This window comes from Gambusia affinis, linkage group LG09, assembly GCF_019740435.1.
Source record: "Gambusia affinis linkage group LG09, SWU_Gaff_1.0, whole genome shotgun sequence".
NCBI classification, from domain to species: Eukaryota; Metazoa; Chordata; class Actinopteri; order Cyprinodontiformes; family Poeciliidae; genus Gambusia; species Gambusia affinis.
Window position 1 is genome coordinate 22,955,139 of NC_057876.1, and position 17,126 is coordinate 22,972,264.

The 17,126-nt window shown below is 38.3% G+C and overlaps 1 protein-coding gene across 1 annotated transcript; it reads left to right on the forward strand.

Annotated features, from left to right (window-relative positions):
• Window positions 1-5,401: 5,401 nt before the first annotated feature.
• Window positions 5,402-12,301, forward strand: zic6 (zic family member 6). Its single transcript, XM_044127304.1, has 2 exons — window positions 5,402-6,937; window positions 8,904-12,301. The coding sequence occupies exons 1-2, from the start codon at window positions 5,977-5,979 to the stop codon at window positions 9,527-9,529; spliced, it is 1,587 nt and encodes a 528-aa protein (XP_043983239.1). The 5' UTR covers window positions 5,402-5,976; the 3' UTR covers window positions 9,530-12,301.
• Window positions 12,302-17,126: the final 4,825 nt, after the last annotated feature.

The window sequence follows — 17,126 nt, forward strand, 5'->3', positions numbered from 1 at the left end:
TTTGCTTCGTGCTTATCTCTACTTTACAAGAGGCCTATCGGGTGCAGATAAGTTTTAATTCTACATTTTCTGAGGAGTTTTAGTGCTCCATGTTTAGGCCCGTTTCTCATATGTTAGTTCAGTTGTTGCAAAGAGTCGCGTACCTCCTTGTTTTCTTTTTCTTATTGCCATCTTGCATATCAGTTCAACACTTGCGCTTTTTAACACAAACTCAACAACTTATCATGAAGCAAATCCACGAATGAAATTCACTTCATCGTTTTTGCTGTGTTGGTGTGTGTGTGTATGTGTGCGTGTGTGTGTAGGGTGCTTATAACTGTGTGTCTCCCTCCTCGCTCCGTCTCACAGTTTACTCCCTCCCTGCACTCTCTCTCCCACACACACGCACACGCACTTTCCCTCTCTCTGACACCGCACACTTTGCGCGTTCACGCACACACAAACGCACGCACGCACACACACACACACACACACACACACACACACACCCACACACACCCACACACACGCACACACACACACACACACACACACCCACACACACGTATGCAGAGTTTTTTTTTTTTTTTTTTTTTTTTTTTTTTAAATCCCAGCATATGCACACATTCACATCTGCACACACGCAGATTTATTGCGACCTTTGGTGAACTTTAGGAAGTGACAAGCAGCCTGTTAAGTTTTCCTGTATTCCCTCCATATTTTACTGCCTTGTTGAAACGTGAAGGCTCCACACGCCGCTTTTAAATAAACGCGCCGTGTGTTTACAGCCATATTATACTGCTATGGAATGATTAAGTGACATGGGTTAAGATGAGTCACAAATGTTGCCTTTTTGTCGGAGCTCTTGCTGAGGAAAGAAGAGGGGGAGCTGTCATCAACAAGACCAAATGTGAAGCAACTGTTGCTTTAGTGTTAAAGTTCTGACTTTTATTTATTAATCAATGAACCCTTACAAGCGGAAATGGGCTTCAAGCACATTTAAATTATAGTGAAAACAAACAACACAAGTAGTGAATTTATTTTTATTTGTCTTGTTCCTGCGTGGTGTGTTTTCAATTTCACCCGAGAGAAGCAGGGATACTTTGCGCATTTTTTTCTCCCAATTGAATCATAAAACGTTACTTCAAGAAGCGCAAAAACAGCACAGCCTGCAGCCCTGCTTAATCAAAACTCTCTCCCTGACACTTTTAAGCGTGTGTATTAAATTTCAACGTGGGTAAATCTGATAAATAAATGCAATTAAAAAAAATTACTTAATGTTTGCTCGTATTCAATTTAATTACGTAAAATAACTAAATTTGCATGCAAACGATCAGTCAAACACACCCGAATTAAAAATCATGAATGACTAATTTTAGCACATGCAGGCGTGATGCAACGTGATGCATTTTCAGCAGGACTGCAGTATGTATAATTTTGTTTTATTTAGTCATCTCTGCTGGGATTACCTCACTGGGCGTTTGGAAAGCTCATTGGTTATAACATAATCTTCCCTCAACAGAGCATGCGCGTTACCTTAAAATATGGGAATATTTTATGGTGTGCATGCCCTCCCTGACTGTAGGCCCATGCTGTTGGAAAAGAGAACATAGCCTTCACCCTATATGGTAAACAGCTCACATTTATATGCTTGTTGTAGATGCAATATAGACCGGGACATAAAAAGGTTATTTTTAATTAAAAATGCTGGATGCATGTTTTTTTTTCCCCCCCATAAAATAAAATGGCCTATATAGCAGCATTTTCTTTTCTGGCAAAAAAGTTGAGGGATTTTTCTTTCCTTTTTTTGTCCATTTTGTCTGGCCTGTCTCCCATACTATGCTTGGCTGGCTCAGGCCACTTGTGCAGTAGACAAGTTTGTGGACTTGAAGTTAACTCAATAATGACTGGACCACAATTAAATGTAGCCTGTACTTCTTTTTTGGATAAACTAAAGCTTATTTTAGAATTACTTATGTTTGCGTTTTACTGTAGCATGTGTGCTTTCAAGTTTTTAAATATTAGAAATGATTTCTGTGTCTTCGAGGTGCAGTGAAAGAAATAAAAACAGTCTGATTCCCTGCTTTGCTACGGGTAGTCATTGGGATAAATGTTGCAGATAGTCCCGCTGTTGTTTAATATCACTTAAAACTGCACACGTTCCATTTTGTATATGAATATCAACATGAGTTACTGAGTTTAGTATTAGTTTTGCTTTCTCAAAAAATCTCCACGCCACAGAGGGAAGCTTGGAGGCTCTGGATTCATTCTGTTTCACTCACAGGTTACATTTTAAATTTATTTTTTATATTTCTTTAAACTTTTGAGGAATTTTCTAAATGAATTTTTATGCGTGGTTACGTTTATTTTTTCAGAAAATATCTAATTTTACTTTGTGGGATATATATATATTTACACGCGTAACCTCCTACTATTTACATTGCACTTTTAAACTAAGCAGGTAAATTTATCTGGGGAGGTTTTTTTTATTATAGTTTAATGCTAACAATTTTAGTTTTTGCAATTCGATATTTGACTTAATCACATCTGCGTCAAACCCATTTCTGTGCGGTGTGTTTTCTGTTTTTCTTTAGCGAAATGTTGTAATTTTGCTCTTTTTGCCTCCTCTAAAATACTTTAAATATTGTATACAGTAAAGTAAAAACCAAACAGGTTCTCCATATATTGTCAGATTAGGCAGTCACTTGGGCTCTGAGGGACTGCACTTGGAATTTGCCTTCATATGGCTGATGGAGAGAGCTAATTGACTTCTTGCTGTGATTTACTGGAGCAGCTGTCCCCCAAATGGACTCATCCCAAACCTGTTAATTCATCTAAATTTCATAATGTGATGGCAACAAGGTGCACTGCCATCCCCACATCAATTACAATATCTCCGCTCAGCACAAATGATTGCACTCATACATACACACATTTATTTCCGCAAAACATTAACAGACATTGGAATCAGTTTCTGAAAAATAATAACAATTTTTACAATAATACTAAAAACATGTTATAATTGACTTTTTTCAGAGCTAATGATATTAATCGCAAAGCGCATCATCTATTCTAGTTTATTTTGCACAAACCTGCATGATAACTGTTTATGTGTTTTATGGCTTCGTAAACAGTTTTATAATGTATAATAAAGTCTTATCACCTACTAAGGTTAAGGATATTGAACTTAATGAATTGTGAAAAGACTTTCTCATTGTGCTTCCAATTAATAGGTTCAGGTTTCTTCACATTGTGTTAGAACCGTATTCTGTTTTGCTCCTACTTTATGCTCACAGTCACAAAATCAGGCGGGCCCGGGACGTTGCACATGTAGAATTGTCCACTCACATAAATCACAGCGATATTTTGTGTCCAAAGGTCAGTAATATGTAATTTGTCTTGTTAATTAATCAACATGAATATTAGACTCATTTAGGGAAGGCAAATTAGTATAGCGATATTTATATGACGGTAATTCAAATTGCCTTCAAGAAAAATAAATGAATAAAATCTAGTCAAATTATGTTCAAAATAATTTGGAAATTTATTTCCAAAATATTTAAAAAGTATATATTTTGTGCCTGCGGAAATGTGTCAGAAGACTTTCAGTTAATCTTTTCGATATTTAAACTCAGATGATAGTAAATCTAACCTCTTTATTTGAAAAGCCACCTTTTTATTTACTTGTCAAGTTTTAAGACTAAGGTAAAGAAGAAGCATAATAAATAACTTTGTAAAAATTTGACAATGCATTTTTTTCAAATAATTTTTTGTAAATATTAACTGTTTGAAATTAAACTCTTTATCATAGCTTTGAAACCATGACATTTCTCCAATTGTTTTGGAGAAACATGTTAAAAATGTAACATTTGTTTATGGTTTCAGTTCATCATAATTTTTTTTACACTATTTTGTTAATTAAGAAAAAGTATGAAGTAATTTTGACCTTTTCAGACTTAGATGTTTAAACTGGATATTTATTATTATAAGGCTTTAAGAGTTTCGACCCTTTAGAAAAACATCAGTTTTCAGACAGGCCCAGAAACACACATCAGCTGCTATGACTGTTACTGCAAAGGTGAAGCCAAACAGCCTCATAGAATCATAACATCTCTTTGCACATCCTATATTTTTTTTCTTTTCCTGAAAAGAAAAGACCATAAATCATCAGGTTTGCCAGACCTTTGTTCAGGTTGAGTGGCAGATTGGAAACCTACAGTTTGTTGACCTTCTGATCTCAATTATTTTCAGAAATGCATCAGGTGAAAGGTTGACAAACATGACCGCCAATGACAATTGGGGCAGATTTAGGCCAGTTCTGGGCCTGTTTACTATTTTACAGCATTTACTGTCAAGTGGGTCCCTTTGATTTATTGTTGTCTTTAGAACCCAGAAAAACTGAAGGCAGTTTTTGTTTTATTTTCCTGTGTATTTAGTGGGGGCAAAGATAGAAAATATGCCAGCAACAATCTTTGGAAATAATGGGGGGCTTTCACCTTAAACCTACATAAGCTACAGCCCGGAGCCCAAGCCTCGTTGTGTGGATTTAAATAAAAGTAAAAGATGAAAGAATGTGCCTTAGCTGTCCGAGGTTGAGGAGCCTTAGCAACGTCAAGAAAAAAAAAAAAAAAAAAAAAAAAACCCAGTTGACGCACATAAAAAATGTACTCCACTGTAGCAGCAGCAACACTGGAGGACTCGGTGTCCTCACAGCACCTCAAAGTATATATAAGAAAGTTTTCATGCAAGCTCACTGAGTTTGTCACGTTTCACAATTTACATTTTATATAACCACTTTCTTTTAAAATGGGGAAAAAAACATGTATGCCAGCCTTCAGGACGCATGGGGCACTTTTTGAAGATTATTAATTTATTTACATGCCTTAATGAGAGAGGCTTTACTTACAGAGGTGGTTTACATTGGGCTCTAAGGTATAAAGTGGTACGGACTGTTCTGTTGTTCTCTCAAATGACACTTCTGAAGAAAAATAATAAAAAAGCTAATCAGAAAAATTTTTTTGGCTCTACTACTTGTTGCTTCATTGCAGTTAACTTTTCCAAACAGTTCAAACTTGCATTTAAACCCATCCATGTATGGGTGGTTAAATTAATAAAGTTATATTTTAAATCTATAAAATTGCAGGGACTTAAATATTTAACAAATACTTTTTTGAACGCTTTGTTTATGCAGTCTCATTTAATATGCATTTTACCTTAAATAAAACGTATTCCTCTGTAACTTTCACTGCTATCAAGTGTTTCATTTTTACGTCTTGAGAATAATTGGCCTGGACACGCAGACCAAAACCTATTGTTCTTGCCAGGCAGGAGTAGTTGTTTTGGCAAAGAAAAAGCCTCTGCAGACTTTGATTGTGTTGTGTTTTGCTCATGTCTGGACCTAATCACTTGACTTCTACCAGATGATTTCTAATAAACATTAACCTGTGCATTTCCCCCCTCCTCTCTCTCCTGCTATATGTGGAGATTTTAGAGTAGGGCTGTAATGAGAGTGCGCCTGAAGTTAAAGAGGCAGCGATATTAGGGAGTAGCACCGCGGCACTTTTCAAAGCATTTTCTCGGCGATATTTGAAAAACGGAGTCGTGCGGTGAACTCCTGCGTGTCCCTTTTAAAACAAACCCTGCGCCTGTCAATCACCGCACATTCCAACCAATCCCAAAGCTCCCTTTTTAAAAGCAGGTTTGCCTGCTGTGCTTTTATATTGCACCATGGCCTGTTTCGAAGCATTTTTTACTACCACGGTTATTGCCACAAATCAAGAGGGCAAAGTGAACCGGCATGGGACTCACACCAACTCTAACGAAACTGAGTCTGGTTGCAGCTTCCGCGATGTTCACGGCCAAGAATTTCACATGCAGATGATATACAGCAAGGGGAGAGAAAAAAAAACAGCAACATGGGAGCAGAGTTTCTAGGTGCATCCTGACTGCTTGCACTGGTTGATTTCTGCAAACTCACAGGCAAACTCACAACAAAACATGACAAGCCTTTCGAGGTTTAGTGGCTGCCCTCTCTCTTGCGTCAACCCCGGGGAGAGCAATACTGAACCCAGCGTGGTGCTGCCACCTTTGGCAGGGGAGCACATGGGACACCCCACTGGCAGTTCCTTAAAACTCTGCCCCTCGCACAATTTGCGAGACTACCCCGAGACGAGGTCCAGTGCATATGTTGACCACTCGGTTCCCAGTTTTTCAGACTCTGGATATCCCAGTCACCGGTTAGAGCACAGCCCTAGGGGCATTATCATTGGAGCAAATCTCTCTGGAGCCGGCATGCCACCCGTCACTGATCAACTGGCACCAAGACCCAACCAACATGGCGGGATGGGAAGGTACCGGGACTTTGCTGGCTGCAGGGACAACAGGAGCCACGCTTTTTTTGCCAGCTACCAGGAGCAGGCCCACGCCTCCACGGACGCGTCCCGCGACCTCGGCAGTCAGATGATGCTGGGTCTACCTGGCGACCTCCTCACCCGGACTCATTCCTACGGCCAGACCATCAGCCCCAAGGGAAACAGCCAGCAGATTGTCACTCAGTTCCTGGGTCTCTACAAGCCCCTGAACATGGCGATCCAGCGTGGGGGAGCCGACGCCTTCCTCAGGTGCTCCAAGCAGACGGTTAAGCATGAGCTGGTGTGCAAGTGGAGTGACGGCAAAGAGGCTGGAACGGGAAAGCTGCCCTGCTCCAGAGCCTTCGGGACCATGTATGAACTTGTCACCCATGTGACAGTGGAGCACGTCGGAGGACCCGAGCACTCTGAATACATTTGTCACTGGGAGAACTGTGCGAGGGACAGGAAGCCTTTCAAAGCCAAATACAAGCTGGTGAATCACGTCAGGGTCCACACTGGGGAGAAGCCCTTTCCCTGTCCATTTCACGGCTGTGAGAAAGTTTTTGCTAGATCAGAGAATCTAAAGATCCACAAGAGGACTCACACAGGTCAGTATAATAATAATAATAATAATAATAATAATAATAATAATAATAATAATAATAATAATAATAATAATAATAATAATAATGCATTTTATATGGTTAAATATTTATTATTGATTAAAAATGTATTTTTAGCGTTCATCTGTCTCACAGTAAACTGTTTATTATTATTATTATTATTATTATTATTATTATTATTATTATTATTATTATTATTATTATTATTATTATTATGTTTCATTTAGACCCGTGCTACGTATTTTGCGATTAAACGTTTTAATTTTATGTGGGGTTTTATTTTTATTTTTTCGCCGTCCGTGTCAGTTTTTACTCGCACGTCTCAGGAGAAAAGAGAGAGAGAAAGAAAAAAAAAAGACACGTGTAGTCCCCACGCAGGAGCCACAGATGAGAAGTAGTAAGACAGCTGCAAACGAGTGCAGTCAGCAGGCAGCAGGCCTGGCGGTTTGGGTGCCTCCCTCACTTCATTCAGAGAAATTATTAAATAAATGCCGGGACACCGGAGAGCTGTGACGTAGCCGTTACGCTGCTTGTGCCTCCCAGGGATTTATCTTCCTGTGTTCACAGAGCACAGCGCTCTGTGATGTAGCCATGATGTAGTGGGAAGTAATAATAATAATAATAATAATAATAATAATAATAATAATAATAATAATAATAATAATAATAATAATAATAATAATAATAATAATAATAATTTAAACGTTGAAGAAATGGTTGACTTTAGCTATAAATAAAAATAGGCTATGTTTAAAAATGTATCCTGTTGCCGTTATTTTTATTTTTTTTTCACTTTTCCTTTTAAGGGCATTTCATATGTTACCATGAACTGTGAAATATCTCGTAAAATGCTTTTTGAACTCCACAACCTGGCATTTATTTTTACCAAACACCCAACCATATGAAATAAATCAGCATGCAGTTATATTTTATTCCTTTCTCCACACATGTCAGCCTAATTACATTAAATAAAGGCATTTAATTTTGAATTATATAAATAAAGTGAATTGCTTTCTCACAAAAAAAGAATGAAAAGAAAAGGACTGGACTAAATACATATTCCTTGGGTGCTTTCTTTTATTTCTGCTGTGTATTGTTTTATTATTAAGAACAGCAGAAGAAAGAGGCACAACAGAGCCCCATGTGACACTGGTTAAGCTATCACACAGCTGCACATGCGTACAGTGTGCATATTAATCAGGCTCTTTATTTAATAACAAAAAGTATCATAAAACACATAAAGAATCCAGTTATTTATTAATATAGCAACAGTTTACAACAAATGTCTTCTCAAGAAACTTCAACATACAGGAAGGGCCAAATGATATCCAACTCTGTGGACATATTCAGTCAAATCAGGCTCCATACAACCCAATCCTAATTTCAATTCAGCTACATTAAATCCAATCTGATTATAACACAACAGAGTCCAATTCATTCAGAAGATGAAGCATGTGTACTTTAGAAATACAAAAACTGCACTGCCATGATGTTTGCAGAGAGCTGTTGTGCAGTTAACTGAAGTGATTAATTTGTTCAATGGCAATGAGGCAAAAATGTATTACATTTCAATAGAACTGTTAACCAATCCCGAAGACGCTCTTAAAGCATGATTTTAACAAATGCTCAACATGTATTACAAGTTTCATATAGCATACTATATATATATATATATATATATATATATATATTTATATATATATATATATATATATATATATATATATATATTAATATATAGTTTTTAACTGAATTTCAACCCAGAGCCTTGTACGTGTCACATTAAGGGGTCCAGACGGATGGTGGGATCCGTTATTGATGGAAGATCCGCCCTTCCGTCAACTGTCCATCTCTGTGCAGCATGTTGGGGATCTGTGCCATATGATGGTTGAATGTTCAGGCCTGTATGCGCTTTCATAACTCGTCCCCGTTTCTGTCTTTGCACGTTTAGGTGAAAAACCGTTTAAATGCGAGTTTGAGGGCTGCAACCGGAGATTCGCGAACAGCAGCGACAGAAAGAAGCACTCCCACGTCCACTCCAGTGATAAACCCTACATGTGCAAGGTCAGGGGCTGTGACAAGTGCTACACCCACCCGAGTTCTCTGCGGAAGCACATGAAGCTCCACTGCACCAAGGAGCACGTCGCCAAAGGCGGCGACGCGCCTCCCGGTGACGGAGGTCATGCTGCGGAAGGCAGGCCGGCGCGAGCGTCGGACCTGGGCCAGATCAGCCCCCCCCAAGCCCCCACCTCCACTCAGGATGTCCCCCTGTCCCCTGAGAGCCGGGACGAGTCGACCCCGAGGTCACGCTTCCATCACGCGTTTGACAGCAGTTTGGACTACTCCGCGCACAGGTCGCAGCCCCTCTTGGACCCTTTGTTGCTGCAGAGGGGCAGCTACAGGTCCCAGTCTTCCCAGTACCCCTGCGGCCAGACTGGTCACGCTTTTGCCCAGACCTCGCGGACTTTCTCCTCGGCTTCTCCCTTTCAGAAGAGCATCGTGAACGGATGGTACACATGCCACAGTGGCGTGGACACATTCCCACCAAAGCAGTGCAACAACATCCCCTCCCTCTGAGGGCCTGAACGCAAACTGTGGGCCTCTGTTTCTATGTTGTAGCGTAAAACCCAACAGCTGTTTCTCTTTTACTCTGTGTACTTTTGTGAATGCTGTATGAAATAGTTTCTGAAAAGTCCTTTTGAATTTTGCATTGCGAAATATGGCCACGTTTTTGTCGTTCTTATTGTTCTCCGCTCGCCCTTACATCTCCACAGTGTGCTTTAGGAGCGCATACGCGTTGCATAACTTAAAAAAAAATGTCGGTCGGTCTTAAAAATGAAAAGAAAATGATTGTTTTTTAATGTAAGCTTTTTATATATATAATTATCAGCGCATTACGCATTCTGAACCTAAAATCTCTTACAGGAAAGTTAAAAAATAAATCTGAATGTAGCCCTCACAGTAGGGGTCTTTGTTGAATGTAAACTAGGTTTAATGTATGTCGGGATGAATAGAAATATTATTCATGATTTTATGTATATCGCAGGTTGAATCATTATCTGGATGATCTTTACTTAAGTTAAATTTTGAGATCTAACAGGCCTGCTTGGTGGGCCTGCAGCATGATTTGACTTTAATTAATATACCGGCAGGCTCATTATTTTTTCCTTTCCCTTACCCTTGATTATGTTCAACGTTCTCGCTCCTTTTTTCCCCCATGAAACATTTGTGCTCTACAATATGTGTTTATTTCACATTTCTGTGCAAAGTGAGTAAAACCACAGTGTTCGTGTTAATGGGAAAAAAAAACGTTTAATTAGAATACATTCCTGCTGTACATAAGCATACTGTATAATTAATTATGTATCTTATATTTTATTAAAGTGTCTATATTCTCTTTGATCAGATATGTGTGATATACCCTCATCAAATAATTTTCAACAAAGATGCAAACTTTTCTCTGGGTACAAAAAAGAGAGAAATTATCCATGTCCTGTGTGAAGATTTGGAATTCATTGTGAAGCCCTCCTACAGTTCTTAATATACATATGGAAGAAAAATTTATCTGAGTTAAATGAGACTGATAAATGCATCTGTGAGGGCTGCCCTTTATATATATATATACACCAAGCAGTTTGTACTCCTTTATTTTATTATGGCTGTTTGCCTTGTTGAGTTCCCTGACATGACATTTGATGTAAATTGGTGCTATGTAAATTAACTGAATTGGATTTAATTTAATATACAGAATTACACTATCTTGTACTATGAGAGCATCCTGGTAGCAGCTTGCCTTAATGTTCATATATCTGTTATATAATTGATCAAAACTACTGGGTTTCATGTTGCGTTTTCTAATTTTTCAACCCATCTCAACATTCATTGAAGGCAAATAAAACTCATGTTGGAAAAGTCTTGGTTAAAGAAACAGCTTTCAAACAAAGATGTTAGTTTTGCTTTGTTAGATTTTCTTTCTGCTTAATGGTGAAATGATTGCCTCCAGTACAGTTTCACTGACACATTTGTTCACGTTCCTTAGTTTTTGTACCTTCTGGAATGCAAATGTCAACAAACAGCTCATTATTTCACAGGAATGAGCTGAACAGATCTCTCTTTTCGATGCCTGTCTTTCTTTTTTTTTTTTTTTTTTTTTTGTCGTCAGACTTTGAGTTTGCTTTTGCAATCTAGTCTTGGTGCAAAGGCTGAACTTATCTTCAGCGAGTTATTGTTCCCGGCTCATACTCCCTGATTCATGTGTTATAAAATACATCTTTGTCTAAAGATGTCAAAAGGAGTGTAGTTGAAAACCCAGAGAGAAGGTGAAAGTACAGTGCGGGACGTCTTGATGATGAATAAAGACATAAAAATAAATCTTTCACTCTAAAAATGATTTCTGACCATTTTCCATGCATGCTATCCATATTTTTGGTAGCACACAACTTAAATTCAAACTTGTAGACATAGATTAGGTCATGTTGAGTCGTTTGACGTTTGCTGGAGAATCATATTTGCAGGACATGATGGCCTCAGTGATCTTTCAGCTAACTAATGTCAAAGTTTTTTCTGTCTATCAAGATTTTCAATAGATATTTGGATGATCAGGAAAAAGAGTGCTCTTACTGGTACAAGGTTACATTTTTGACCCTCTAGTGATTTCATTCTGTATACTATTTCAAGGTCAGAACAAAAGCATTTCAAGACATGCATAATTTTTGCCACAATATAAAGAATGAAAAAATACGTACTGGATTATTTGTTTCATGTCTTAGTAAAAAGCTGGAAAAAGTATGTTTATTGTATATGTGTACAGTAATTTCCAGATGTCTTCAGATGCAATCTGTGATTAACTTGTTTATGTATTCTGTGTTGTGTGTATGTCACCCATGAGGACGCATAATTTGGGAGATTCAGATATTGAACGTGCGCTTTGCAAATCCCTCACGAACTTTCAACAGTTTCAATTTCTGTATGACACCAAGCAGTTTGCACTGCTTTATTTTACTTTTTGTAATTAGCAGTGACTTAGCATTGCTGTTTGAGAGCTACTTAATATGATGAAATATTAATATTAATGTAGCTGAAGATTTTCTAAGTCTTAAAGGATCATCTCAAGTGCTTGGTTTGAAATATTTAAATAGAGAGGTCTTTCTGTCTTTAAGCAAAGTGGGCCAAACTTTTCCAGCTTTGATCCATTTGCTTTAATGGACAGATTACTAGAATTTGTGAGATAACTTTCTAAAGAACGCAACCATAGTGAGAGTTGCATCAAATGCTTTAGGTGTTAAGATGAAGTGAGGAGTTTTGAAGCGATGTTGAGATTTTTAAATCTTACCTCTCATCTGCTATGCCCTTCCCTTTCCTTCTGTAATTACACAAATAATCCAAGTGTTCACAGAAATATTTAAGTCAAAAGATGTATTTGTTAGAACAATATGTTCTAGCGGGGTACGAGGACGCCGTCGCCGCTGCCGCAGTGCCACGCGTAAATGTCTAGCACAGTACTTAACCGCTGTGCTGTACATTCAGACCAAGCTGTGGTGATATTCCATAAACAGTGAACCCCACCACACCCTTCCCCCCAGTAATCATCACTGATTAGACCCTGCACTCCCCAGTTTGCCACTTGCCCGCCGCCATCTTTATTTTTGTGCTCTGCCTAGCAACAAGAGCAGGCGCCATTTTGGATGGGGTATACATCAGGTTGATATAAATAAATCTTTTTTTTTCACTTTGGCATTCACTGAATTATGACAGGGTAAGCCTCCCAGTCCTCCCGCGTTGCTTTTGGGTTGAACATGATGAGGAACCCAGCTGTGGACCAGAGGGTGGGCTGCTTTGTCACACCAGGTCTTCTGCTTTTATGCATCATCATAACCAAATATGACATCTTGCGTAATTTACACTGTGCAGCTGCCATACCTTTCCAGTGGCTGTCCGGCAGCTGGCAGCGGCTGGAACGGCTGTGTCAGCACCGACACTGACTGACTGAGTGGGGTTTTAATTGGATCTCTGGCTTTTTCCTGAACCTCCTCAGGTCGAGTCAGAGGTGATTTTGCTTCCCTACTTGCTTTCTTTTTATCAATATCCCCTCACCTTCCTTTTTATACCAGATTCTCTTATTCTTTCTTCTTGTCAACTTTTATCCCTGCAGCTCCTGGCTATCTTCACCCTCTGTGGCTCCTTCATGATGGCCCTCTAATCTCTGTCAGTGTGGCTCCATAGTAGGTACTGTTGATACACAGTTCCTCATTCTGGCCCCGACAAGTGTGGACTCATGTAAAGTGGATCTGCAAAGTGTTCAGACCCTGATTAAGAAGTAAAATTCATGGTAAATATTTTTTTTCAACCTCTATTTTTTTTTAAACAAATACCCTGAAGCAGTCTGTTAGTAAAATACATCTTAATTTTGTAAAATTTGTTCAGTCCTGTCTCCAAATCTTTCAGACTAAGTGGACATTAATTGTCCGCAACCCTCTAGGAGACCCCACAGGTTAAAATTAGGATATGACCTCTTAGATAGTCTTTCCACAGTTTCTTTTGTTTCTGGTTAAGCAATTATTTTGTTGATTTGGATTCATCCTTAGATTTGTTGTGATCTTCAGCTTTAAATCAAACATACAGAATTTTGAAAAGAAAATTGACCAGTATTTGAAAAAGCTCTAAATCTCACCCTCCTAGAAAAAAACACTTAGGTCCAAAAGGAGAAACATCCCAATAGAAAACGATATTCAACCCAAAAAGGTACCAAAAAGGAGCCAAAAGTACACAAATTCAGACCACAACTCACTTTCACAAAATGTTCTGGATAAAAATCTGGAAAAATCTCTTTCTCATAGGCTGTTCCTTATTGTCCACATACAGAGTAGAATATTATCGTAAATAAAACACAAGCAATACTTTGCAATCGTTTTGCAGATCCTTCAGTTTTGTCTTTTTATCAACTTTGGGGAAAAGTCCAGTTTTCATTTGTTAATATACACAGTTAGGTCAAAGTTGACCATATTCCTGGCAAAGTTAGATTTAAAAATGATTTTAATAGAAAACAAAGATGCTTGTTTCTGTTTCAAAATGAGACAGGGATCTTTATCGAGCTATTACAACAATATGAAACAATGAAAGAACATTTAGTTTTATTGATATTTTAGTAAACAAATTGTTAGCCAGCAATTAGTTATACCATTCTTAATAACCAATTGAAAAAATATGATTTACTGTAACAACTATAACAATTAGACACCTTTTCTACTAGTGTTTTGATTATTTGTCTGTGTTGACAATCTTCAGATCTCTGAGGTTAGAAGACCTCTTCACCGTCACTCGAAAGTTTAATGTAGGTTCCAATCAGAAGAGAAAGAATAACTTTGGCCCTATCATCTGCATTTTATAGGAGAGTTGACCTGTTCAAACCTTTGAAGACTGTAGCAACTTATGAGTCTGGTAAGGAATTTAACGAGATCTCAAAGATACATGGAGGTAATCTGAAACAGGTGTCCTTATTCCCAGGTCTGGCTGTCCATCAAAGGTCAGATTGAACTGCAAGATGCTAAAAGAAGTCTCCAAAACCTCTAAAATGCAGGACCTGCAGCAGATCTTGGCCAGATCACTATCTGAAATTACTGAATTTTTCTGTGTATCAGAGAAAAACATGAGACTTTGAGTAAAACACTGAAGCAGAAGCAGAACTTTGCACTTCAACATGACAATGACCCAAAACAAACCAGTTATTCCACCAAAATAGTACTGGGTGACTACTTTATATTAATGCTTACTGTCTGTTTGCTGAGAGCAGTATTATATATTCTTTGCTTGTACTCATAATCTTGGCCAATAAAGTTGATTCAGATTCTGTGAATTAAGTCAAAGTCAAAACCCTGATCTTGACCCCAATGAAGTCAAGATGGGCTGTGAGGTGACTTTAAATGGATTGAACACACAGGAAAGGGGGTCAGTGGCAGTTCTACATCAAATTTATTGGAGGGTGATAGAGTTGCAGTTCTTTTTCATTAAGGTTCAGAACAAAGGGATGGAACAACAGCAAAAAAACATGCCAATATTTCACAGTTTAATATATGTTAAATTTGCTAAAGAATCCAGATAATACAGGTTCTGGAGCTGCAGGTGAGAGAACAACTGATTTACAAGATGAAAACTGTTATCCTGTCTCATTGAAGGTAAATGCACAACACCTGAATTTTTAATGCCTTGTTAAAGTAGAACTGTGAAGCTAAAGGATTAAATTGGTCCAGGAAACCAATTATTTAAACTTTCTTTGTCAGTGCCTATAATAAGAAATTGATTTAGTATTATCTCTTCAGTACAGAGGCCAGGACCAGTTCTGCAGGGCACTGGCCCCTGTTAGCCCCTGCCTAGAACTGCCTATGCTCCTGCTAAGCTTAATTTGAAATAAACCAGATTCACTGTAATTTATGCCAGCTGTGAATTTAAAAAGGCTGAAGTTAATCAGTAAAGGGCTTCGAGAAAAGGGTGTGCATACCTCTGCAGCCAGGTTATTGTACCTTTATTTATCTATATTGCTTTATATCATATATTAATATATGATATAAATGTTTACCATGATCTTTAATATTTTCTCAGAAATGTTTTTTTGTCGGTTGAATTATACAGGATTTGTGTCCCAGTAAAGTGCAAGGATTGGCTTTAATTTTTACGTTGTAATAGCTTGACATTTTAACAGGGGTGTGGACGATATTTACAGGCACTGCGTTCGCTTTTTCGCTCTCTGTGGAGAATTGCAGCGCCACATGGATGCAGCTGTTCAGGGCTTTGGCATTTAGACATCAATGTGGCATGAGGCCAATTATAACATTTCATAAACTCCGATTCCAAACCGTAAGACAAACAAATGTACAACACAACTACACACAAAAGACCAGCTCATACAGTATTTTTCAATCTGAGATAAGGTGATCTCTTTCATGTCAAAATCGTTGTTTATTTGCTGGCATGAGAACTAATAAGCTTATAAAACACACATTAGTCGTGAGGCCCTTATGCTAGACAATGCCTTCATTACAGTCCTATGCCCATGTTTGGAGAATTTAAGACCCACTTCGATGCTCTTGTGATTTAAGCAGTCCTTTAAATTTCTCTGGTGTTCATCTGCACAGCGGTTTTCTGATTTCTGTGGTGCCAACCCCCCGTGTAGACCAGCCTACACCAGGGCTTATTAAACTAGGCTCCTTTTTACTCTTCTCAATGGTTGCTGCTATGTCAACTTAAGCCCAAGCCTCCCAAAAAAAATTCTCAGCTCTCTGACTATTGTTACAGAATTTTTCAAAAAATTGGTGCAACTGACTGAGGTATTGCTGAATAGCCAACATACAGCAGGATGGAAAGAAAAGCCCTGCCTACCCTCATGCCTAATGCATGCTTGTCTTTTGATGCATTGCAATTTACCCCGTGGCTGGTTCTTAAAAAGAAATCTTTCTTTTCTTTTGTCATTTATTATCCATGCCTTACATAACATAGAATTCAACCATTTGAGATGAGACAGTTTTGAAATACTTTCATGGCGCCTTTTTTTGCTGGTCAGCTCAGGAGGTTGCTATATGATTCAAAATGTTTACCATGATCAAACAAACAACAGCAAACAGACAGGAAAAGTTGTGTTGTATCGTACTTATATTTCAGCATTTAATGTGACTATGTGTAATGTGCATGCTAAATAAATAATACATAAAAATCATATCTAATAGAAGTCTTTTTTTCAAGACTCTGGGAAAGGTAGAAGTTGAGCTGGGTGGGCAAATCTTTGAAGATCTTACAACTCTTCCGACCTCCAAGCCTGTGAGATGTATTCCATGCTTTTAAGGGAATGAACCAAAACTTTGGTCCTCCTGCTTCTAATCCTTGCACCAGACCTCTTGTCATCAGAGATCAACCAGTCTGAGCCTCAATGCCCCCCACTCATAGGCAAGGGCAGCTGGCGGCTTTCATGTATGCGAAGAGCCATATGAATATGCTTAAATATGCATATTTGAACAGAAACTGTTGCCTTTATCTGCATCTGTGTTTTTTATTTTTTAATTTTTCTGGACAACTCTAGTATATGATCTTTGAGAAATGATCAGTTACATTTTAGAGCCCCTGCATAATGATTCACATTTTACAGAATGCATTTGAAGTGTTTCTTAGAAGCTGTTACAAAGGCTTT